This window comes from Amblyomma americanum, chromosome 1 (assembly GCF_052857255.1).
Source record: "Amblyomma americanum isolate KBUSLIRL-KWMA chromosome 1, ASM5285725v1, whole genome shotgun sequence".
NCBI classification, from domain to species: Eukaryota; Metazoa; Arthropoda; class Arachnida; order Ixodida; family Ixodidae; genus Amblyomma; species Amblyomma americanum.
In genome coordinates, this window is record NC_135497.1 from 211730738 (window position 1) to 211756976 (window position 26239).

A 26239-nucleotide genomic window follows, 5' to 3' on the forward strand; every position below is an offset into this window, starting at 1 on the left:
TTCGTGCCTCAAGTAAGTGATGGAAAGCTGATGAAAAATTAAACAGCTATTTGTTAGTACCGTAAATAACCTCTTCTATCCATTTCTGCATTCAGTATGACTAAAACATAGCTGATGAAAGAAAAGTAGTCTTCAGATGTGAAAGTTGTAACATGGTTGAATGAGCCTCATGTGATGGTCAAAACTTCACAGTGGAAATCTTCACTCACATGAAGGAAGTGCATGTGAGTGAAGATTTTTTTCACACTTTCTCAGGTATTAATTTGTTTGCTCCAGGATCAAATAAAATAGGAAGCATGGTAGCTTACTTTATGTCTTAGCATTAGTGTAGTTTTTCGCATACCTTTTGCACGTAGTTCTTGAAAAAAAAAAAAAGGAACCTTTCAGTGACATATTAAAACACTGAATCAAAGAAGTGTAGAGTGTAATTGGTGCAGCGATGAGTTATGGTGTATTATTTCTTGCATATGCTGTTGCATTACAGGCTTAATTTAAATGTTATTTTTTCTCATCTAAAATGGTTGTGATATCTTTAGTATCATACTGTTCTCCTTAACTTTGTTTTTTCGCATCTGTGCTTTTTTATTATTAATGGTAATGTAGTAACTGGCCTTCCTGTTTGTTGTTGCTGCATAGGGACTGTGTCAAAATTTTATGATTGCAGTGTGCTGTGTAATAGCTGATGTATGAGTCTAGCTCTTACTCTATGAACAAAGCTTTATGATGGTGCTTGCAGTGCAAATAGCTGACCGTCAAAGCGAGTTTTTCTGGCTCTTCTTTCAACCCGGCTTCAAGCAGCATTAACAGTGGTAGCATTAAAAGCATATGTGCGGTTTCAGTTAGCTGTTTTTGGTATGCTTAGCCTCACCAGGCTTGAACAAGTCATTTCAAGGTAAACAAAATAAAAAGCTAACATGACCATTCAGCAGCAAAATTTTATGGGATATGAGTGCACGAAAAAAAAAAATTTCTGTACTGCTGTTCAGACTGCTTGGCTTAAGTGCCGGCAGGTATGAAGGGATGTGCATGGTTCATTTGCTGATATCAATACCAGGAAGCTGGGTTGTGAGGCAGGGCCCCTATAAATTTGTTCTGTAGCACACTCATCCCAAAATTCCCTTACATCCTGAACATGTCATTTTTTTCAAGAAGGTATAGGGCATGCCTGTCTCACTGATTGGTTTGATGGAAAAGCAGTCATTGAAAAAAGGCTCTGTGACTAGTTGTTTTCACGTCTGCAAAAAAAAAACTGTTATGAGGCAACCATTTATAGTATAGGGGAAAATTTTCTTGGCCAAGAAATTGCAGTAGGGCAATCTGTGATGTGCCATTACTGAACAGGTCAATAAGCTGCCATGTAATTTTAAGGGGGGACACCGCTCTCTGACATGAAATTTTTTATTTTTTGTCTTAGAGCGATGAATTTGGCATGCTTATTGGGAGGTGCACTAAATGAATAAATTCAGATTTTCACTCATATATTGGCGAAAATAACGAAGCGCCGGCTAAAAGGTGTTGTCAAGATGGAAGGACGTTTCGACTTCCACACGGAAGTCTTGTCCACTCTTGTTCCCGTCCTTCCATCTTTACAACACCTTTTGGCCGGCGCTTCGTTATTTTCGCCAATGTATTCACCCGACCAGACGAGATTTCGTCGAACCTTAGATTTCTTTCACTCATATATCTTGAGTAGTTTTGGCATACATTTTTTAGTTTTTTCATTGCTCTACCAAACTTGCAGAAAGCCTGGCGTGGCAACAAAACGTGGTAGGAGCCTAGAGTCACTCTTAAATTTTGGCTAAAAGAATTATTCATGCAGTGACATTCTCCAGATATTTTTATTAACCTGAGTTTTTCCTACACAGAACATTACATCCATGCTTGCATAATGCACTCATTACTGTCATGTCAAATTAGTGACAGAGTAAAAGATGAGAAATTAATTCGGAATGTTAGGAATGTCACAGCACGAAGAATTTATAAAAGCTCACAATGCAACAAACTGCATGAAAATCCACGGACCCATTGTCGTGCTATGCTTGCTACAAGCAGGGAAGTCAGGTGAAGAAACACTTTTACTGGCATTTTCACCAAGATCTCGGCTAGTTTTTGCTACTTATGGTCCCAAAAAAGGTTTAAGTTCACTTCTGCGCCATTTTAAAAGAAAATCTTTCAGAGTATAATCAGAAAAACCTTATAGATACGAAATCTGGTGTTTTCTCAAATTAAATTTTTTTTTTAGATTTTCGCGATTTGAAAGCCACGTCGCCCCTTAATACTTATATAGCTTTATACAGCAGTTATGATGGATGTATTTACCCGGTGTTGCTGCTGCAAAATTTTGTGTAGTGAAATTGTTGGGCCAAGGATGTATAATATGTAGTCTGTGGCTGATGAAAAGCGGGCACATTGCCAGGATATTTTTTCAGAGGGGACCTTAAGTAATTCTATTTTATTAAACTGGGCAGGAAGTGGGGTGGGGGAAGCTGGGTAGAGCATGCCTAATGAGAGCACTGCCAGTGAGGTGGGGAGTCGAGACACTAAATTTTTGACAGGGAGAGGTAGGATTTTTAGGTGGAATTTACCTATTTCTGTTTCTGTTTGTAACCAGTGGGTTCAAATGAAGTTATGACATACTAAGCATGTGTAGTGTTTTTTCTGCAGCCAAACTGGTTTGTTTCTATTACGACTGAATTCTGGCTTTCAATTTTTTTTCTTCCAGTTGTTGCTGTTGCAGCTTATCCTGGCTTTGGCTCAACAGTGGATAGTGCCCATTATGGAAAACTCCCTGAAGCCTTTTCAGGTGAACAAATGATTTGTATTGACTAAAGTTGATATTAGTATACTGTTTGTGCATATGCTGTTAATTTTTATTTTCCTTCAAGAGTCAGATGACAAGCCTCACATTTGCATTGCTTAGGGCGGTGTACAGTTGACAGCAAAGTTTACAAGATGTGGGCACGTGGAAAAAAAAAAGATTTCGTTTCGATGTTGTCACACAAGCCAATCACTTAAAATTTGTGCATGTATCAGGGGACTTGCAATGTTTAATCTGCTGGCATCGTTACCACATGACTGAGTCATGATGCAGTGCTGCAATAAAAATGTCCGTAAGCACGTGCAGGCTTCTGTTTTTGACACCTAAAGCAGCCATATGCATTTGCAGTCACATTTTGCATCGCTCGCTGGCTAGGCTCCTTTTGAAACTGGTGGACAACTGAACCTTTGATGTCATTTAGCCAACATGTGTTGCACATCACAGGAAGTAGCACGTACTTCAAGTTGAGGATTTATTACAGCATCAGTATACGCTGTGGGTTGTCTTCAGTTAATTTAGTCATTGTTTAGATACCAATTCTAAAGGAGTGGTGATATGGGCCTATTTGTACGTTATTCTGCAAAGAATAGTGCTAACTTTGACAAAACAAAGGATAAAATAAGACAAATAATGAACGGCACAGTAATTTTGCAGCCCAGTTTTTTCTTTATTTTGTTGAAGTTAACACTGTTCATTACAGAACCAAAGGCAAGCTGCAGTACAGTCATGGATGTGTGATAATGTTGTGCGAAAAATAGGATGTATGTATGAAATGTTCAGCCTTTGAAATAATTTGGAGCTTTGTAGCTTCACTGAGCTTAATGCTTCTGCTCCCCAATGTCAGCAATTAATTTACCAAGGGCAATATAGTCACCTTTGATGCAGGCATTAAAAATGCATTTCCAGGAATTTTGTAAGGCTAAAAGCAACAAATAATTTGCTTAAAATCTGCCATATCCCAAAAAAGTCCAAACCCAGAATATTACTTGTTTATGCATGCAACTTCAACAGCCTGTACATAGTTGGTGCCTTGTTTGAAGTGCTTAACATTTCAAGAAATTTGAACCTGTTTTGGGAATAGAAGAGCAACATATATGCTGTCATTTTCAATTGTTTCAGGAGATGAATTTTCCTGCAATGCTCGAAAGACTCCTAAAGCTAGCGGTAAGCACATTGCCACATCCTCTTTTCTGTTAGTCTTTCTGCCTGTATTAAAACATTATTGGTCTTTAAAGTTTTTGATATCACTACATGTGTGTTGCTTGATGCTAACAAACTTGTGCTTTACTTATGGTAAGCACACATGGGCATTTTGTCCCAATCTGTTTCTGAACCACCAGTTAGGACAGCAGGGAAGTAATCTAAGTGGCATATTATGTGATGCAGTGTGCAAAATTGCTTTCTCATTGTTTCATGCACTGTGAAAACAGCATATATAAATTGGCACTTAGAGCTCTTTGAGAATGCATGTAAGGAGTTCAAGTTGTATCGTACCTAGAGAAGACTAGAAAGGTGAGCTAGTTGGGCAGCATTCATCTTGTAGAATAAAAACAGTTCCAGAGGAACAAAATACACAGCAAAGAAGTAGACAAGATGAATGCGTCCTGTCTACTTCTGTGTTTGTTTCATCCCTTTAGTGCTGTTTTTATTCCTCAATATGTATCGTGCCTACCAGCCCAGGAGTATACCTGCTCAAGTAATTATAAGGGATATAACATACTTCTGGGTGTGCTAGGTAGCTCCTGTAAGGGCACCAATGCAGCTTTATTCTTACAAATTGTACTATAAAAATTGAAAACCATGGTTTAAGTTTTGTGAAATCACCTATGTGAAGATGTATAACTACAGCAGCATTGCAGAACATGATTCATAGTCTCATTGTTTGAGTCGGGTGTACCTATGACCAAAAAAATGGAAAATTAGTTTTTGAGGAAAGGAAAGGAAATGACGCTATAACTCTCTCTCATCTCTGTGGACACCTGAACCACACTATAGGGAAGGGATAAAGGACGGAGTGGAAGAAGAAAGGAAGAAAGAGGTGCTGCAGTGGAGGGCTCCGGAATAATTTAGACCGCCCACCTGGGGATCTTTAACACCAGTGCACACTGACTTTTGCATTTCGCCTCCATTGAAATGCGAATTTCTTATTTATATGATGTTTTAGGTTCAAAAATGTCTAATCTCGGATCAGAACATCAAAATAGGCATTTTATAAGTGGAAGGCTAAGCCAATGAGTAGGTTGCTATTGTCTTTGGCATTTAAGCAAGTGACTATTCATGGAACCTAATTGACTGGTTGCACTCTAAGATCAGTCATTTCACAACCATTCATTTTCACTTAAATATAACTCGTTTTGGGCCTTGGTTGTGGTGATGAAAATTTTTTCACATGTCTTGTTGTACACAAGGGACAGAATTCCCAGCATAGTTTTTGAAAGCTTATTGTCCACAACCACAAACACGTTGAAGGCTGCTGACTGCGCACTTGTGTTTGTTCAGTGTCTCAGCTTGACATTGTTAGCTTGAAAAATCATCAGACTTCCAGATAATACTGACCGCTGCAAGAAAGAAATTAGGTTATTGGCTATCACAGGTCAGACATTTTTATGTTTTAAATGGACATTTTTTTCAATTAGTGCTGGAAAGAAAATTTGGAAAATATGTGTCATTGCAGTAATTGTCAATTTAATCGAAAAGATTGGGCACTTTGACATAAAATGTCAAAATTTGGCAGTTATTGCATCTGTCTAGGGTTGTGCTCATGCACTACATTCTGAGGTGATCTATACTGAAGAATATTTATGGTGCAGGAGGAGGCAACTGTCATCATTGGATGGTAATTCTACAACAAGGATTTAAAATTTGACAAGCTTAAAGGGATTGAATGTGTATGGAACTTGCCATTAATTAAAGCATGCAGTGTTTTTGTGTTAGCCCCACAAGGGCACCTTGAGTCCCAAGGTAATGGTGCTTGGCACCACCACAGACCCTTAGCCCCTATACCGAAGTTGTCATCTGCACCGTGGTGAAAGGCTTTGAGGTGAAGGGTAGAAACCATGAATGGTGGCAGTTGAGGCCATGGTCATGCTCCGGCCGACGGGTCCCCATCTTTTTACCAGTCGGGGGCCCCGAGATCTTCCTGTGAATGGTGAAATACAGGTGACATGTTAGGACCCGTCAGCACACCCATATCTTACAAGTACTTCTTCCAAAAAACCTATTGGTCCCTGAAAAGGGGCTGCAGTGGAGAAGGGTTCGCCAGAGCCCGACCACTTTCTGTGACCTCTTTTGACTGTGACCACTTTCCTCGTTTCCTGATTATGCACTCTCTCGTACATAACGACCCATTTGTTGCAATGTTTTTGTTATTGCTAGGACCCTTGATAAAATGATGGGTAAAAACTACGAAACAAAAAACTCGTATCTGGTGATCTTTTTGTTGAAGTGCACAGAAAGATCAGTCAGGCACCCTTCTCAAGCAAAAACAGTTCGCTCACATCCTGTGTCCATCACCCCTCACTGCAATCTAAACACAGTACAAGGTGTCATATCAGAACGTGATCTGATGTGCGAAACAGTCTGACCTCCTCAAAGGCTTCAGAGATCAAGGTGTTGTTGCCCTTTGCTGCATCACCATAAGGTGGAACGATGAAGAGGCAGTGACACCCCATATTGTCCTGACAATTCAACGGTCCCATTTACCAGATGCTGTGAAAGTGGAGTTCATTCACTGTAAAGTTCATCCCTATGTCCCAAACCTAAGAAGATACTTCAGCTGCCAAAAGTATGGACATGGATCCAAAACATGTTGCAGAAAACTCACCTGTGCAAATGCGGAGCATCCAAGTGGAAAATGCAGTGCCACTCAAGCAGAATGTCTCGACTGTCACGGGCCACATGCCACATACTTTCGAACATGTCCTATGTTCAGAACAAGAAAGAAATAATTAAGATCAAAGTAACAGAAAACATCACATCCTATGAAGCACGGAAGAAGTTTTTGCTTCTCTCTGGAAGATCCTAAGCTGATGCAGTGTGCCGGGGGGCTGGGCAGCGTCTAGTCCCAGTGGGCATGCATTATAGCTTCGCTGATGTGTGCACACCTCAGCCCCCCAGCAAGCAGCCACTGTATGCACCAGCATTCCATGTCCCAGAGGTCAACCTCTCTCAGATCTCTGGGATGACACAGGCAACTGAGAGGGAATCTCTCTCTCTTGATGAATCCTCATCCGCTTCTGCGTCTCCTCCGGAAGCAATGGAGGTGACCCCAGTATTCTCAGTGTCTCCGACACTGAGGGAGTCCCCCAAAGAGAGATGGAGTTTCCTAGACTGCCTTAAATCGAAAAAACATCCGCTAGTCAAGCTGCCTGATGGTCTATGGACTATGGGGGTCTAACGTCCCAAAGCAACTCAGGCTATGAGGGACGCTGTAGTGAAGGGCTCCGGAAATTTCGACCACCTGGGGTTCTTTAACGTGCACTGACATCGCACAGTATACGGGCCTCTAGAATTTCGCCTCCATCAAAATTTGACCGCTGCGGCCGGGATCGAACCTGCGTCTTTCAGGTCAGCAGCCGAGCGCCATAACCACCGAGCCACCGCCCAAGCTGCCTGGTAAAGGCGGCAAAATCTGAATAACTCCCGCTAGTCTTCTTTGCTTCACTTAAACTATGGCTGTCGAGAGTATTATCCACTGGAACTGTTGAGGGTTACTTAAGAACCTGGATGAAATATATGAAATACTTGCACAATACCAACCAAACATACTCTGACTACAGGAAATGCATTTAAACCCAACACATACTAATTTTCTAAAAAAATATGTAGTGTACTGGAAGGACAAGCAAGGCAGCACCCACACATCGGGTGGCATTGCCATTGTGGCTCAGAACTGTCTACTGATTTAGAGGCAGTGGCAATACAAACCCCAACTTTCGGCTGAGTAATAACCATTTGTTCCCTATATATCCCTCCAAAGAACCTGAAAAACTTATTGACCAGCTTTTGGAGCCATTCCTGTTGGTTGGTGTTTTTAACACACTACTCATTATGGTGATCCACCAGGAACTAATCCTCGAGGTGCGCTGATCGAAGAATTTTTATTGTCGTCTGGCTCATGTATATTCAGTAAAAAAGAGTCAACATATTTTAAATTGGCACGCAACTCATACACAGCGATATACCTTGCTGTTGGCTCTCCATTGCTCTTGGCAGCCACTGAGTGGGTGGTTATTGACAACCGCTATGAAATTCATCACTTACCCATTTCTTTAAGATGCACAGAAAATGTAAATCCGAGCATAAATAATCCTAGAAAATTTAAAGAACAGGTTGCTGATTGGAAGACGTTCTGGGAACTCTCAGCATTGTCCTGTTCATGAATTACAAACCTAGGTACAGATGAATCTCAATCCTTATCACACTGCATATTGTAGACACTGCACAGAAATTCATTCCACAGACTTTGGGTAAAATACTTTGGGTGGTGGAATGCACAGTGGAAGAAAGCTCGTGAGAACCAGAATACTGCATGGTCGAAATTCCACTGCTAGCCTACGATTGACAACTTAATAAACTTTAAGCATGCTAAAGCAAATGGCAGGCGTATTTGACGTATATCCAAACGAGAAAGTTGCAGTCATTTCTCTCCTCTGTAAATTCTTACGCAGATACGCATAAAGTGTACAGTAGACTAAAGCACTTAATGAGCGCAGTGCGCATCCAATTCCTCTTGTTAGCACTGCTGTCAATATATTAGAGGCAATACTTTTAGCTCAGTGCATTATACAGAATCGTTCCTGTGATACAAGCTAGCTACGAAGTGGAAACCTAATTACAATAAAAGGCCATCTGTAGGTGGATACAATAGCCCATTTACTTTTACAAGAGTTGAAGGTTGCCAGGCACATGCGGCAACTCATCAGCAGAAGGCCCTGACAGGATCACATTTGGAATGCTCAAGCACCCGCAAGAAGAAACATTGCAAGCTGCCCTGTGCCTGTTTAATAAGATATGGGGAGCTGGAAATTTTCCCAAAGCCTGGAAAGAAGAGATTGTTATTCAGATAATAAAGCAAAAAGGCAAAGAAACCACACTTGCAGTGAGTTATCGGACAATTGCCCTAACCAGCTGTTTATGTAACCTCCTTGAAAAAATTCTAAATCGTTGCCTTGTGCATTTCCTTGAATTCAGTGGTCTTCTTGACTAGCATCAAAATGGATTTAGGGCTAACTGATCAACCACTGACCAGCTTGTTGCCTTTGAGTCTTACGTAAGGGATGCTTCCGAGCATAAACAGCACTGGTTATGTTTTCTTTGATCTAGAGAGAGCATATGATACCACATGGCGCCATGCTGTATTATCTGTGACCTGTTCATCTTGCTGCCCAACGGACATTCAAGGAAATTTATCTAAGCAGTTTATTCAAGAGAATGGTGTTCCTTAAGGTGATGTTCTATAGCTGCATGCTTTTCATAGCCTAAATGATTTCATTAAAGAGCATCCTACCTATATCGATATCCTACTCTGTTTATATTGACGATGTACCACATGGTGCTACGGTAGCTACAAGTCATGCAACTTGTCCATCTGTGTGCAGCAAATTCGGCTAGGAGCGAACCAAGTATGAAAGTGGGCAGATAAAAATGGATTTAAACTTAACAGACAAAAGACTGTCAGCTTATTCTTCACCAAACAATGTGGCATTAGACCCAAACCCGTCATAACACACTTAATGGGTAGAGTATTGTTGTTCAAAAAGACCACAAATTTCTTGATGTCTTAGTTGATGAAATGCTTTCATTCAACATGCACATTAAGCAGTTAAAACTAAAATGCAGGAAGGCACTGAACCTTCTAAAGATCCTGTCACACCAGTCATGGGGTACAGATCGAGACTGCCTGCTAAGTTTTCTTAATAGTGTAGTTATATCACGAATAGGTATAGACTACGGCTCACTAGTGTACAAGTCAGCATGAAAAACCACTTTAAAAATGCTCGATGCAGTGTACCAGCTGGGTCTGCAGTTACCTACTGGTGCTTTCTGTACAGGTCCAATCGCCAGTGTGTACGTTGAGGTGGACCAATGGTCACTTGAATGATGGCGGAAATTTACAAGTATGGCTTACGCCACAAAGGTATTTTCTCATGCTGACCATCCATGCAACATGCTATTGTGCAATCCAACCAGTACACTGCTGTTTTCAAACCGACCGTCTGAAACAGTACCTTTTCCCATTAGCATCCCCACACTTTTCCAAGACCTGAACTTACCAATCTTCAATATTCTGATGACTTCTTCTAAGGACATAATTGCTCCCTGGGAACTGTATCCACTTGACTGTGACACATCTTTTTGTGAGGTAGGCAAGCATGGGTCACCAGTTGGCATCAAACAGCACTTCATGTCCCTACAAGCAAAGTATCAGTGCCCAGAGTTACACAGATGCCTCCAAAAATTCTTCAGTTTCGTGTGCCGTTCACAGTTGTCGATTCTCCGAAACAAAAACAATGAACAGACACTCAAACATATTTACTGCAGAATCCATATTTACTGTTAGATCATCATCATCATCATCATCATCATCATCATCATCATCATCCTCCTCCTCCTCCTCCTCCTCCTCCTCCTCCTCCTCCTCCTCCTCATATCATCATCATCATCATCATCATCATCATCCTTACTACACCCACTGCAGGGCAAAGGCCTCTCCCATGCTTTGCCAGCTGCATCCACCCTTTGCCTGCAAACTTCTTAATCTCATCCGCCCACCTAACCTTCTGCCGCCCCCTGCTCTGCTTACTTTCTCTTGGAATCCACTCCGTTACCCTTAAGGACCAGCGGTTATCTTGCCTTCGCATTACATGCCCTGCCCAAGCCCATTTCTTTCTCTTGATTTTGACTAGGATGTCATTAACCCGTGTTTGTTCCCTCACCCACTCTGCCCGCTTCCGATCTCTTAACGTTACACCTATCATTTTTCTTTCCATGGCTCGCTGCGTTGTCCTTAACTTAAGCTGAACTCTTTTCGTTAGCCTCCACGTTTCTGCCCCATAGGTGAGTACCGGTAAGATTATGCCATTGTACACTTTCCTCTTGAGGGAAATTGGTAAACTGTCACTCATGATCTGCGAGAATTTGCCATATGCGCTCCACCCCATTCTTATCCTTCTAGTTATCTCCCTCTCATGATCCGGATCAGCTGTCACTACCTGCCCTAAGTAGACGTATTCCGTCACAACTTCTAGGCTCTCGCTGCCAATTGTGAACTGTTGTTCCCTTGCTAGGCTGTTGAACATTACCTTGGTTTTCTGCATGTTAATTTTTAGACCCATCGGTCTGCTCTGCCTGTCTAACTCATTGATCACGATTTGCAGTTCACCTCCTGAGTGACTCAGCAAGGCAATGTCATCAGCAAATCTCAGATGATTTAGGTATTCTCCATTTATTCTTATTCCCAACTGTTCCCAATTCAGGCCTCGAAATACCTCCTGTAAACATGCGGTGAACAGCATTGGCGAGATCGTGTCTCCTTGCCTGACGCCCTTCCTTATTGGAATTTTATTGCTGACTTTATGGAGGACTATAGTAGCTGTGCAGTTGCTATATATATATTCCAGTATTTTGACATAAGGCTCTTCTACCCCCTGATTACGCAATGCCTGTATGACTGCTGAGGTTTCCACTGAGTCGAATGCTTTCTCGTAATCAATGAAAGCTATATATAGAGGTTGATTATATTCTGCGCATTTCTCTATCACCTGATTGATAGTGTGAATATGATCTATTGTGGAATATCCTTTACGAAAGCCTGCCTAATCATTTGGTTGATCAAAATAAAATTCCAACCTCTATTATTTATTCAGATTCCTTAAGTGTGGTTATGGCCCTGTCATCTGGGAAACCCTATAAAAACCCTGTAACGAATTCCCTCTTGAACTGTCTTATGTCTGCATGCACATTGAACCTTAAGATCACAAAATGCTGGGCGCCAGGTCACTGTGGTATAGATGGCAATGAAGAAGCTAATAGGCTTGCTTCGTGAGCTTCCAAACAGAGTCTGATCGATATAAACCAACCTCCATACCAGTACCTCAGGCCACATATGCACAAACCATACATAAACAAAATAAATTTAAAGAAGTTGCTCTCTTCAGACTGAGGATAGGACATACTACCTCGATGGAAAGAAACGCAAACAACCCGGTGCCAACACGCTCCGCTGTTTCAATTTCTTTTCACCGAGCTTTTACTTCGGTGATAGCAAAAAGACGCTAGACTCGTCCACGATACATTCTAGGGCAACTCTAACAACTTTTTGTACCACCCAGGTAAAAGCGCGATGAAAATAAATTCCAACAGCGGGGCGTGTTGGTGCCGGTTGTTCGCGTTTCTTTCCATTGAGGTAGTACATACATCACACTATCACATCTTTTAAAGGATACACTGGCATGACAGTGCACCTGAGATTGGAGACAGAAAGACGAACTGTGCACATTTAAAATACCAGTGAACCTTTCTTTATTTTTAAGTGATGACCGCATGTTTTCATTGGATAGGGTTTTAAATTCTTTACTCATGTAGGCTTTTTTACTAGATATCTCTTATTCCAAGTGACTCCAGCCCCTCCTCATTGCTGAGGAGAAGGCTGAGCTTAGCCTTAGCTGTCAGATGCCTCACCGTTTTTGCTAAAGCAAGGACTTTGGTTGAGGTTGCCTAGCTTTGTCTTTTATATACAACTTTTACCACAATTTTAGGTGCTATACACCGTTTTAGGTCATTCCACCTGACTTATACACCATCGTGGCACACTGTGGATCATGCATATACTCACTACTGTTAGGCCGTATGCACCCAGCATTGAGCCCGCAAGGGCATCTGCAGCATGCAGATGTTAGTGAATTGCGACACCACGGGTTCCCGAGTATCCGCAGGGACATCTCCACAGAGGGATGATGGTGAGCAGTGCGTCACCACGGACTTGAGCACTCGCGTTTAGCTGTGCATGGCTCAGCCATGTGTAGGGAAAAGGGGATCCTGGTGGTTGAGCCGATGCCAAGCGTTTGGACCTCCAAGGCCCCTCGGCGGAGGCAACACACTACTTTGGCCCTAGCTTCCTGTAGACGGTACCTTCAGCCTGACCCGCCAGGGGGAAATTTGTAGTCTCCTTTTCCTATCCTCCCCTCCATCATTCACTTTCCTATCTTCTTTCTTACAACTCTCTTGTCTCCTACTCACTTCTTTGTTTTGCATTTTTTCCTGGCGGTGAGGGTTAACCTTGTGTGGCCAACTACCCAGAGTTGCATCATATTGGGTTATATTGGGGTGTACAGTTGGCGTAGGCAAGACTTGCCCACAGGTTCCTGTCCCATCCCCTTGTTGGGCTTCGTGGTGGGCGGCTGGCATTCTGGCCAAACAGTACACATATATCATGGCTCCCCTTTCCCAACAAAATGATCACCTTCAAAAAACAGTGTGGACCGATTTAACTGCCCAGTGCTTCTAGAAATTGAAGGAAACTTTCCCGAAATTCCACGTTCTGCACAGTGAAGAGACAGAAAAAACTGCCCAAACAATATCTCCATTCTTGGTAGAAAAAAGCCTGATTGATGCCTTGGGCACGGGTTACAGGCTAAAAAAAAAATGCCTAGTGGCGACCTCCTACTGGAGCTTAAAGACAATGCCCTATATTCCAAACTCTCCACTGTAGTCTCAATTGGAGAAACCCCAGTCTCAATCACTGCACACCGATCCCTAAACACCGTCAGTGATGTCATTTCTGAAACAGACTTCATCCACCTCACTTAGGAAGAGATCCTAGAGACCAGAATGTCATAAATGTGCATCACATCAAAATAAGAAAATGTGACAGAGAAATATCTACAGAGCATCTAGTACTGACTTTCAACTCGAGCACACTCTGAGTCCATAGAAGCAGGGTACTCGAAAATAAATGTCCGTCATTACATACCAAATCCACGAAGGTGTTTCAAGTGTCAAAGGTGTGGTCATGGATCACAAAGCTGCTGTGGCCACAAAACTTGTGAAATGCGCCTCAAAAGAGCATGCTTCCGAAAACTGTGAAGGAGCAGCACTTCACTGCGCAAACTGTGAAGGTGTTCACCCCGCATATTCAACCCTCATGAAAGAATGAGAAAGAGATTATTACAGTGAAGACAAAACAATATCACTTTCAAGGAAGTGAGATGATTCTTCCACTTGAAGAACACTTTCACCTTCTCCACAAAAACGAGCTTCGCTGATGTGGTGCGCAGGGGCAGTGCACCACACAGCACTCTGGCATCTGCCCAGGCCACTTTCACTGAGCCTATGGCTAGGCCATCCACACCCCAGGCAGAGATAGCGAAGGCTGCTCTGTCATTTCCAAAGCGGGGAGCGCCGGCCCACGGGTCTGCACCCCGCAGGGCTTCCCCCCGCCGGGGGAGGCCTGAAACTCACGCACCCGAGAGCTCGCGGTCCTCCACCACCTCTGGCGAGGTGTTGGATGTAATTCCCAGTCCGCCTGCTTTGCAGCGGTGGGACAGCTCTCTGGAGTAAAAAAAAATTGGCTGTGGTTTAGCTCTGGTTAAACCTGGAGCGACGCGATAGCTACAGCTGGCCGAGTGGAACTTGTTCACATGACCAACCACTTGACGAACCACATGATCAGCCACGGCCCAGCGCCGCTGCCAGCTGCTCCTCACCACGTGACCAACCACGTGACAGCGTGGCGGCGCAGCCACTGCCACGACGCCGCCACGCTGAAGGCTCGAAATGTAGCTATCGCTACAAAAGACAGAACCCTGTTGACAGGCCAAGAAAAGAAGTAAATCTCTACCCTTTCATTCTCACCCAAAAACACAAACATGACTTTCGTGGTTCAATGGAACTGTAGAGGACTGCTGAGGAATTACAGTGACTTAAAACATATTCTAGGGTCAGTGTTGCCTCTAGCTTTATGTCTCCAGGAGGCTAATCTTGGTCCACAATGTGTGAATATCTTAAAACATAAAACTTTTCGACACGATCACAAGCAGGCAAATAGACTCTCTGGAGGCATTGCAATTGTCATTCAAAGCAGCGTCCCTGCTCAAGAAATCAAATTTAACACAAAACTTTGAGTGTGTTGCAGTTAGCGTCGTCAGCTACAGTACAATAACAATATGTTCTGTTTATCTTCCCCCACACACCACATTAACAATCCAAGATTTAGAAGGCCTGATCAATCAACTGCTGGAGCCATGTCTGGTAGTTGGCGATTTTAACGCGCACTCCCCGTTTTGAGGAAGCGAATGCTGCTGGTCTAGGGGCCAAATAATCGAAGATTTTATCCTCTCAAATTTCTGTCTTTTAAATAGGGGAAGGGCACAAATTGTTGTCCAAGCTCAGCAAAAATGAGCTTCCTCGATCTAGCTTTCGCATCTTCATCTCTTTTTAACGATTTTAAATGGGATGTTTTAAATGATTGACCTCCTTGGGAGTGATCACCTACCTACTGTCATTGTCTATTCCAATCATCCCCACAAAACCACAGTGCTGGAAAATTACCTTGCCGACTGGTCATTTTTTACAGCAAGTGCCATTCTAGAAAAAAAAAAAAAATTTGTCAAGACCTCATCATAGATGAAATTAATTAAACTACTACATGCATAATATCGGCTGCAACATTAGCTATACCACAAACAACAGGACTCATACAGAAGAAACACAAAGTATGGTGGACACGAGAATGCACATTGGCAAAAATAGCAAAATAAAACCTGGGGCACTCTGCGTCGGTATTCAACTGCAGAGAACTTCCTTACCTTAAAGAGGGCCAAGGCCAGAGTGCAGTACATTCGAAGAAGTGCAGAGAAATCCTCCTGGCAGAAATATGTGTCCTCAATAAATAGCTGAATAGCCTCAAAGAAAATGTGGGAAAAGTTCATAAATTCACTGCTGACCATACTCCTTTCACACTTCCACTGTTGACTACACCCAGTACACCAACATCTTTAGGAGAACAGGCCAATACATTGGGCGAGCATTTTGCTGAAGTCTCAAGGTCTTTCAACTACACACACATTCCAGAAGCACAAAACAATAGCAGAAAAACAAGAACTCCCATCTGGAGCAGGCATACATGCGGAGTATAACCCACGTGTAACACTGCAGGAATAAATAGGGTATTATCTTCTGGTAAAAAGACAGCACCAGGCCCAGACAATGCCCTTTACACTATGCTTTCCAAACTCTGAGGCTGCCATAGAGGCACTGTTTAAATTCTTTAATAAAATATGGATAACTGGGAAAATACGTGAGGAGTGGAAAAGAGCAGTCATCTTAGTACCTTTTCTGAAACCCAGAAAACCATCAAGTCCTAGCAGTTACAGACCTATAGCCCTCACCAGCTGCATTGCCAAATCTTTCGAAAGTGTAGTAAACATTAGACTAACCTTTGTACTTGAATCCCAGCAACTTTGAGATATACATTACTGTGGATTTAAAAAAGCACGTTCAGCCACTGAACACAATCCGGTAGGCATTCATCCACAAGCTGCACTGTATCGGGGTCTACTTCGACCTGGAGAAGGCCTAGGATACCACTTGGAAGTTCGGCATCCTCCGTGACTTGGCAGAGCTAGGTATCCGCGGCAGGATGTTGAACTGCACAACACTCTTCATAGTAAAAATGAATTACTTAGCTAAAGTAATACCCAAGTCCATAATGTATTCGGTTTATGTGGATGATTTACCGATAGCATGCACTTCCTCCAGCATATTGACCTGTGAAAGGCAAATACAGATGACATTAAATAAACTAGCTCGTTGGGCAGAGAGAAATGGATTAAAATTTTCACCTCAAAAACAGTAGCTGTTCTGTTTTCATTGAAACGGGCCGTACAAGTTGATCCTACTTAATCTATACTTAAACCAAGCCACACTACCAATTAAACAAGAACAGAAACATTTAGGCGTCACTTTTGACAAAAACTCTCATTTCTACCACATGTTAATAACCTTAAAAAGAAAGATTCTCAAGCCCTCAATGTCCTAAATGTGCTCTCACAAAAATGGTGGGGTTCTGATAGAGCATGCCTTTTACAAATCTATCGCTCTCTCGTACGCTCTAAGCTGGACTATGGGTGCGTAGTCTATGGTTCAGCAAGAGCGTCCTACCTTTAACGATTAGACCCTGTTCATAACCTTGGTCTGTGTCTATCTTCTGCAGCATACATAACATCCCCGGTAACCAGTTTTTACATTTAAGCTAATGAGCCCGCCCTAGAGGATCGAAGAGTCTCACTAAAATGCACATATGTCTTAAAAATCCGTTATCTTGTGAAGCATCTCTGCATCATCCCATTGTCACCAAGTGCCCATTCAAAAGATTATTCAACAAAAAACCGCATTTTATCAGGCCATTATTACTGTGCTTTGAAGATGAAAGTGAAGAGTTAACTGTACTAGATATTCTACCTAACAATGCGTCGAGACAAGACCATCTGCCACCATGGTACAGCCTCCCCACAGTATGTGACTTCACACTGACACATTTAAACAAAAAGCAAACTCCACACGAGCACATACTACAAGAATGCTTTGCACTGCTAGAAAAATACGACACCTATACTTATGGCTTAAAAATAGAAATTTATATTGGAAGTGCAGTAATTCGACGAAATAGTGAAAGAAACATATGACTGCCACAGTGCGTATCAGTTTTTACTGCTGAGTGTTATGCCATCTTCATAGCTGTAGAACAAATAGTAAGAGAGAACGTCAAAAACGGCATTATTTACACTGACTCCCTTAGTATGCTCAAACCACCGCACACTAGAAATGCTACTAAACCTATAATAGGAAACATCATACATAATATAGTTAGTCACGACACAAAAACATATAATTAAATTCTGCTGGGCCCCCAGCCATGTCTGAATAGTTGGCAATGAAAAAGCAGATGCATGCGAAGCACAGGCACGATTTGGTCAAATAAAACATGTGAGCATACCACACAGGAATTGTTTGAAATTAGGTAATATACAATAAATTGAGAAATAAGTGGCAGGCTACATGGGAGGATCAAGTAAACAAGCTGCATTCTGTAAAGCCGATTTTTAGGGAACGGAAATTATGTAGACAACAGGAATGTTTTACTTGAGGTATTTTTGCAGAAGTTTACACATTGGACACACACACCTTACACACAACTTCTGACTTACAAAGCAAGGCAAGCCTTTCTTTGTGGTGGTAAACTCACTCTACACCACATTTTAATTTCATATACAAAACTTTAACAACTAAGAAAAAGTGTTTGAGAACATTCTACAATGAATACATCCCATTACACCCTTTTAGGTGATCAAGCACTTGTTGATTTGTCATGTATTTTTAAGTTTCTCAAGGAAGCCAGTGTTCTGAACAAACTCTACATATAAAAAGCTTCACCTTTAACAGAAAACTCTAACCTAGTATTTGGCACATCATAGCCTCAGTTTCTTTTGCACCATTAAACTCAATATAACTCGCACCCGGCATTGATTTTAACGTGTACAAACTTCACCTAAGGAAATCATTTTAGCCTGACCCGACCTTTGGTGCTCTTTGGCCTTAGATGCTCTTGCGCCAGAAAAACCTAGTATCAGATCATTTTGTGCGAGCATTTCAAATAGTGATGTCATCGCCGAATAAAGCCACAACGCTGTTCAGGCTTCTCCACAGCACCCAAAGGCCGGTTGGGGTCCCACGATGACTTCGCCTACAGTGGCAGTACATTTCTAATGCAGAAACATTTGCTCGCAGCAAGAAAACCAATCCCACTGAAGCTAATTATGAAGCCTATTGTGGCAGGCTAAGGCAGCAAATAATCTGAAATCTCTGCAACAGTGACGTCAACACTGAGCTTCTCCACACTTCTCTCATTTAGGGACGAGAAGCCTGTAGATAGTCATCACTGTAATCATCAATACCGTATTTTCCGGACTGTAGTCCGCACCCGGTGTATAGTCTGCAGGGACGAATTTCGGCGCTAGTTTCTTAGATTGTCTAGTGATGTTTCAGGGAAGCAGCCCAGATTTTCTTTGGTTGTTTTAAGGGAAGCAGCCGACATCTGTGCACTTCTTTCATCAACGTCAAATTTTTCCTTTCATGCTTGGTTTGACTTGACTGCTTGCTGCTTGCGTGTGCGCCATTTCACTGAGCTCAAATGCGATCGCAACCGTAGCTATCACAACCATTCTTCAAGAAGGACTACGATGCCTCTGATGTTTTTCTTCAAGTTTTTTGCATGTGCTCACAAATCCAAGCACTGAAAACCAGCCACTCTAAGCAATGCCAGGAGCATTTGCTTGCATATCACGGCTGACTGTATACAGGGTTGGATCTCGCTAGGCTGGGAGTCACACTAGGCTTCTTCGCGTATGGGAATCTTAAAACATTAAATCATGTATAGTCTGCACCCATAGATAGCCCACACCATGCAAAATTAGAGCTTTTAAACATGCATAGTCCAAGGACTATAGTCTAAAAAGTACGGTACATCACGAATTAAATGCTAGCACAAGAAACTTGGCATGCTTTATCTACAATCATCACTCATTCAGATACTTGAATCTTGTCGACTTCTTGTGGTTTTTAGACAAATTACTTTATTGTCAGAAAACTAGAGGTATTGCATTTTTGTTACATAGGTGCTTATTACTCATTGCTCTGGTGATGCCACAAAGGACGGGAGTTAGCATTGACTTATGCAGAACTGAATTGTTCATTGCATAGCATGAGCAGCTTGCTAGCACATTCAGAGATCATTGTAAGAATAAGTGCTGTTGTGTATGTTAAAATGGCTATGATGTGGAAGCATTGCCAAGTGTTGTGCGCATTCTGTGTGGCCACCAGCAGCTAAGGGCGAGCACAGCCCAGAGGCACTTATGAAAAGCTTAAAATTATGAAAATAATTATTGTGACTGATGAACTGTTCCAAAAATAATGAGCTTGCTTGCTGACTTGTGCAGGTGATTATGCTGCCATACACGAACGTGTTATACCAGCACCCTGAGCTTGTCTGAAGTTCTGGGGGTACTACTAATACCAAGTTTACTTTGCATAGCTGTTGCCAGCTCAGTGACTGAGTACATATCTTGAATGAATTTCTTCTGTTTTGTCCAAGTGCACAGCGTGATGATGCAGTCCTCGTCAAGCAGCAAGACTTGTTTGCAGAAAGGTCATTTATGCTGACTTAAAATGGCCTTAACAAACATTAGTTACTCTTGGCTAATCAGGTGCTCAGCAGCAGTGACTAAGAATGAACAGATTTCAAGTGCAAACACCATCATGTGAGCTCAGGGTTCCAATGTGCAAGGAAAAATTTTATAATGTGAGGTTTCCTGAGGTTTTGTAGCAATAGCAGCATGAGGGACTTTCTCTGGGGCTGACAGCATTGTTGCCGTTGTCTATTTGCATGGTACATTGTAGTCAAAAACTTCTGCATTTGCCTACTGCAGCTAGTAGGAATGTCGGATTAGAAATGGGTGCTCTCATCTATGTGCAATTTAATGTCGGGTTAAAAATGGGTGCTCTCATCTATGCTCCTCCCCGCAGGGGGGCGCCTGCAGCTTGCAGGCGTCGGTGAATGGCGACACCGCGTGTTCCCGAGCATCCGCAGGGACATCCCCACAAGGGGATGATGGTGAACCGTGCATCACCACGGACCCGAGCACCCGCGCCTCGCCGTGCGTGGCATCGCCATGTCCGGGGAAAAGAGGATTCTGGTGGTTGAGCCGATGCCGAGCGTTTGAACCTTTAAGGCCCCTCGGCGGAGGCAACACACCACTTTGGCCCCAGCTTCCTGTAGACGGCACCTCCGGCCTGACCCGACCGGGGGAAATCGGCAGTCGCCTTTTCCTGTCCTCCTCTACATCTTTTACTTTCCTATCTTCTTTCTGACTACTGTCCTGTCTCCTCGCCGTTTCTGTTTTTTCATTTCTTCATGGGCGGCTAGGGTTAACCTTGTGTGGCGAACTACTCTGGGTTTCGTCATATTTGGTTATAGTTGAGGTGTACAGCTGGCGTGGGCAGGACTTGCGTGCAAGTTGCGGTCCCGTCCCCTTGTTGGGCTCCGTGGTGGGTGGCTGGCACTGTGGCTGAAAAACTAAATTTTTTTATGGCTCCCCTCCATTCCCAACCTGACTGCTCTCTAAAATGAGGGCGGAACGATGAAGATTTTTTTCAAAAAAGAAAAGTGTCATTCCCAAAATTTTATGTCATTCACAGCAAAGCTGAAGAACAACAAACAAGTCTGATTTCCCCATTCTTGGTAGCAAAGTGCCTGACAGATACATTGGGGTTTGGGTACAAGGTATCAAAAATGGCTAGTGGCGACTTACTGCTCAAACTACGTGACACCGTCCAGCACTCGAAACTTGCAAACATTGTATCGATAGGGGAGATTCCTGTTTCCATCACGTCGCACCGATCTTTGAACACAGTCCGAGGCATCATATCAGAAATTGATTTTGTTCACCTCTCTGAAAAAGAAATTCTTGAAGGCCTTGCCGACCAAGATGTCCTAAATGTTCAGCGGATAAAGATCCGGAAGGATAACAAGGAAATAGATATGAAACACATGATCCTCACTTTCAACACCAGCGCACTACCTGAAAGCATTGAAGTCGGGTACCTGAAAATAAATTTAAGGCCATATATGCCCAACCCACGCAGATGTTTCAATTGCCAGAGGTTTGGCCACGGCTCACAGAGTTGTCGCTGCCGCAAAACTTGCACGAAATGTTCCTCAAAGGACCACCAGTCAGATGAATGTGTTGCTGCCCCGCGGTGCACAAATTGTGAGGGAGACCATGCTGCATACTCCAGGGCTTGTCCATCCTGGAAAAAAAAAAAGAAATAATTGCTCTGAAAACCACTGAAAACATTTCTTTCGAGGAAGCAAGAAGGCGATACGTCGAAACAAACCAATTCTCCTTCACTGCGAAAACAACCTTCGCCGATGTGGTGCGTGGGCGCGGCGCATCACACCAGGCTTCGGCACGTGTCCAGGCCGCACGCAGTGGGCCTATGGCAGGGCCATCCGCGCCCCTTGGTGGAGTAGCTGATACTACTCCGCCAATCCCAAAGCAGGCTGCGCAGACCCCCGGGTCAGCGGGCCTCAAGACCTCTTCCCACAGGTCGAGGTCTAACTCAAAAGTCAGCTTGCATCTTGCACGGTCGTCCAGCACCTCTGCTGAGGCGATGGACACGACCCAGGGCAGCCCCGTGCCGTCCACATCGGACGGACGGCGGAGGTCTTTGGATCGATCAAAAAAACGTGAGGCTCCGAGTCAAGGGGCCAAATCAAAGTTAATCTAATTTTATCTGCACACACGCACACAACATTAAGATGGCTTTCATAATGCACTGGAACTGCAGAGGTCTCGCAAATGACTATAACAACATAAAAGACGTTTTAAACACAATTTCCCCTATTGCTTTATGTGTGTAGGAAACCAATCTAGGCCCTCGGCACACAAAGGTGCTAAAGAAGTATACTGTCTTCCGCCGTGACCGAGAGGGGGCGAGCAGACTCTCGGGAGGCGTAGGCATCATTGTGCAACCTGGCATAGCAGCTAGCGAGATCAAACTCAAAACTAGATTCGAAGCCATAGCAGCCACCGTGGTTGGTTACAAAACCATTACAGTTTGTAGCATATATCTTCAACCACATCTCAAAGTAAGACAGCATGAATTAGAGAGGCTTTTAGAACAGTTACCGGAGCCATACTTGATAGTCGGCGATTTTAATGCACACTCTTGTTTCTGGGGCAGTGAGAAAACCGATAGCAGAGGTCAGGTTATTGAGGATTTTATACTATCCAACAATATTTGTTTATTGAACGCCGGTAAACCTACTTATTGCTCCCCTAGTTCAGGAAAAATGAGTGTTTTAGATTTGTCTTTTAGCTCTCCATTAGTTTTTACCGATTTTAAATGGGATGTTTTAGACAACCCATATGGAAACGATCATCTCCCTGTTGAAATGTGCCTATCATCCCCACCATCAGTCACCCAGACAAAACCACGGCGTTGGAAGCTCAATTTAGCAGACTGGCAGCTTTTTAGAACAGCAGCCATGTTAGAAAACATTACGTTATAAAATCTTAATGTAAATGAAATAAATGAAAAGTTCACAAATTGCATTCTTTCTGCCGCACACTTGGCTATCTCCCAATCTTCAGGAATAGTACAACGCAACCGTAAAATGTGGTGGACACGACATTGCAAAGAAGCAAAAAAACAACAAAATAAAGCTTGGGGTATATTTTGCCGATACCCCACACAGGAGAACCTTATAAGCTTTAAAAAAGCAAGAGCAAAAGCACGGTACATACGTCGAAATGCCGAAAAATCATCCTGGTAGTGTTTCATTTGCTCGATAAACAGCCAAGTCTCTTCGAAAAAATTGTGAGAGGTAGTACACAAAATGGGGGGTCGCTACTCTCCATTCACAGTTCCTCTTCTGACCGCCCCTGGTGTACGGACAAATATAAAAGAACAAGCAGACATATTAGGTGAACATTTTTCCACTGTATCTAGTTCCTCTAACTATACAGAATGATTTTTAAAATATTAAGACACAGCCGAAAAAGAAAGACTGCGAATAAAGGGCAGTGCTCACGAAGCATATAATAGCCCATTTACACTACAAGAAATTAACAGTGTACTTTCTTCGGGTAAACAGACTGCACCAGGACCAGATGAAGTCCATTACGAAATGCTTGCCCACTTGTCCGAACATGCTGTAGACTCGCTTCTGAAATTTTTCAATAAAATATGGTTATCAGGAGAGATTCCAGAGGCATGGGAAAAAAGCCATAATTGTACCGTTGTTGAAGCCGGGAAAAGTACCCACCTCCCCTGGCAATTACAGACCTATAGCCCTAACAAGCGTACTTGCGAAATCTTTCGAAAGCGTCCTTAACATTAGATTAATGTTTATATTTCAATCCCGTGATCTTCTTGACATCCATCAGTGTGGGTTTAAAAAGGCGTGCTCTACAACCGACCATCTAGTCCGCCTAGAGAACACAGTCCGAGAAGCATTTATACACAAGCAACACTGCCTTGCGGTCTTTTTCGATTTAGAGAAAGCCTATGACACCACTTGGAGGTTTGGCATACTGCGCGACCTTGGAGACCTCGGAATCCGTGGTAGAATGCTAAAATGCTTGAGTGACTTTTTGACCAACCGTTCATTTCAAGTACGCCTGGGTGCCACTCTTTCTAAGAATTTCATTCAAGAGAACGTCGTGCCTCAGGGGTGCATTTTAAGCACCACGCTTTTTATAGTAAAAATGAATTCCCTAGCAAAAATAATCCCAAACTCTATCATGTATTCTGTCTACGTCGACGATCTCCAGATTGCTTGCACATCCTCTAGCGTTACATCTTGTGAGAGGCAAATACAGATGACAGTAAATAAACTAACAACATGGGCAGACAAAAACAGTTTCAAGTTTTCTACGCAAAAGTCAGTAGCTGTTCATTTTTCGTTTAGAAGAGGACTGCACACTGATCCCTCCCTGTATTTAAATGAAGTCGCACTACCAATTAAAGATTGTGAGCACAAATTTCTAGGAATAACTTATGACAAAAAGCTCACATTCCTACCACACATAAACATACTCAAAAAGAAAGCTTCTAAATCTCTGAATATACTGAAAGTACTTTCACGAAAACATTGGGGTTCCGATCGGACTTGTCTTTTACAGATTCATCGCTCTGTAGTGTGTTCTACATTAGATTACGGATGCATAGTTTATGGATCAGCGAGGCAATTGTACCTTAAACGGCTAGACCCAGTACACAATTTAGGCTTGCTTCTTTCCACTGGTACATACAGGACGTCACCGATAAACAGTCTTTATGTAGAAACCAACGAACCATCGCTTACAGAGAAGAACCATGCTCACATGCTCGTACGTTTTAAACATCCGTTCACTACCTCAACATATCATTCACCAAATAGTCACAAAGTGCCCATCTAGAACACTATTTAACAACAAACCATTAGCTTTAAGGTCACTTCTCCTGCGTTTTGAAGATATGTGCAAAAACCTCGGCGTAATGGATGCATTACATGGTGTTGCTCGAAGACGTGGTCCACTGCCTCCATGGTTCAATTTTCCTGTAATCTGTGACCTCACTCTTGCACATTTCCGTAAAAAGCGAACTCCATGGCAACATATAATACAAGAATTCCGTGCCCTTTAAGAAAAATACAGTAGTTTTACAGAATTTTATACCGATGGATCAAAAACAGATAGTTGCGTAGGAAGCACAGTGGTGCAAGTGAATTCGGAGCAAATAGTAAGACTACCACAGTGTTCCTCCATCTTCACAGCGGAGTGCTACGCAGTATGTATGACCATAGAAAAAATACTAAGAACCTCAAAAATGCTGTTATTTACACACTCCTTAAGTGTACTTAGAGCTCTCCATTCTAAAAATGCAAGCTCCCCTCTGCTTGGTGACCTCATACACAACATAGTAACTGCCACAGCTCAAGGACAAAATATAAAACTGTGCTGGGTCCCGAGTCATGTGGGAATAAAAGGCAATGAGACAGCAGATGTGTGTGCTGGCAAAGCCCGTGGCAAGGAAATAATGAAAGTAAATATGCTGTTTAATGATTGCATGAAATTAGTAGCAAGGAAACTAAGAAAAAAATGGCAGTCGGCTAGGAACAATGTCAAAAATATACTACACTTGGTAAAAGCAGTTTTAGGTGAATTTAAGTCGTGTGTGCACCAAGAACGTTTCAAGGAAGTGATCTTATGCCTTCTCCAAATAGGCCACACGCACCTTACGCACAACTTCCTACTAACAAAACAAGACAAACCTGTTTGCCAAGAATATGGAGATGAACTCACGGTTAACCACATTTTATTCTCTTGTGTGGAACTGGAAGAACTAAGAAAAACGTATTTTACTGAATTTTATAATAAATGCATTCCTTTTCATCCCACACTGCTTTTAGGAGATGATGCAATTGTTGATATATCATGTTTTTAGCTTTCTTAACGAAACGGGATTTCTCAAGAGACTAAATTTTTTACCCACTGGTTTGTTTGAATTTTAGTACAGCTCAGCCAATTTCTCATGCCTGAGAAGAAAGCTGAGGCTTTTATTTTGATTGGTTGGGAGCCCCGGTGTCCTTCCGAAGCCAAGGAAGGCTACTGAGGTTACCCGGCCCTCTTTAAAGCTTTTACTTGTAGCCATTTATAAAGTTTGTGTATGTGTTCACTGGGTAATATTAATGTTTGAGGGCCGCTAGAGCAGGGATGATTCTTGCATTTCTATAATATTCAACAAAAGACTTTTCCTATACCTTGTTCTTGGCGCATGATGGCCTCAGTTGTCTGAGGCCATCAACACAACACAACTCAT

At 42.6% G+C, this 26239-nt stretch overlaps 1 protein-coding gene across 2 annotated transcripts in view; it reads left to right on the forward strand.

The window, feature by feature from the left end:
• mdy (diacylglycerol O-acyltransferase) overlaps nucleotides 1–26239 on the forward strand; it is a 206274-nt gene that overhangs the window by 151894 nt on the left and 28141 nt on the right. For both annotated transcript variants that reach the window (XM_077648416.1, XM_077648417.1), the window contains 2 exons: nucleotides 2723–2803; nucleotides 3938–3982. In XM_077648416.1, coding sequence (XP_077504542.1) covers nucleotides 2723–2803; nucleotides 3938–3982 — 126 coding nt within the window. The remainder of the gene's footprint in view (nucleotides 1–2722; nucleotides 2804–3937; nucleotides 3983–26239) is intronic.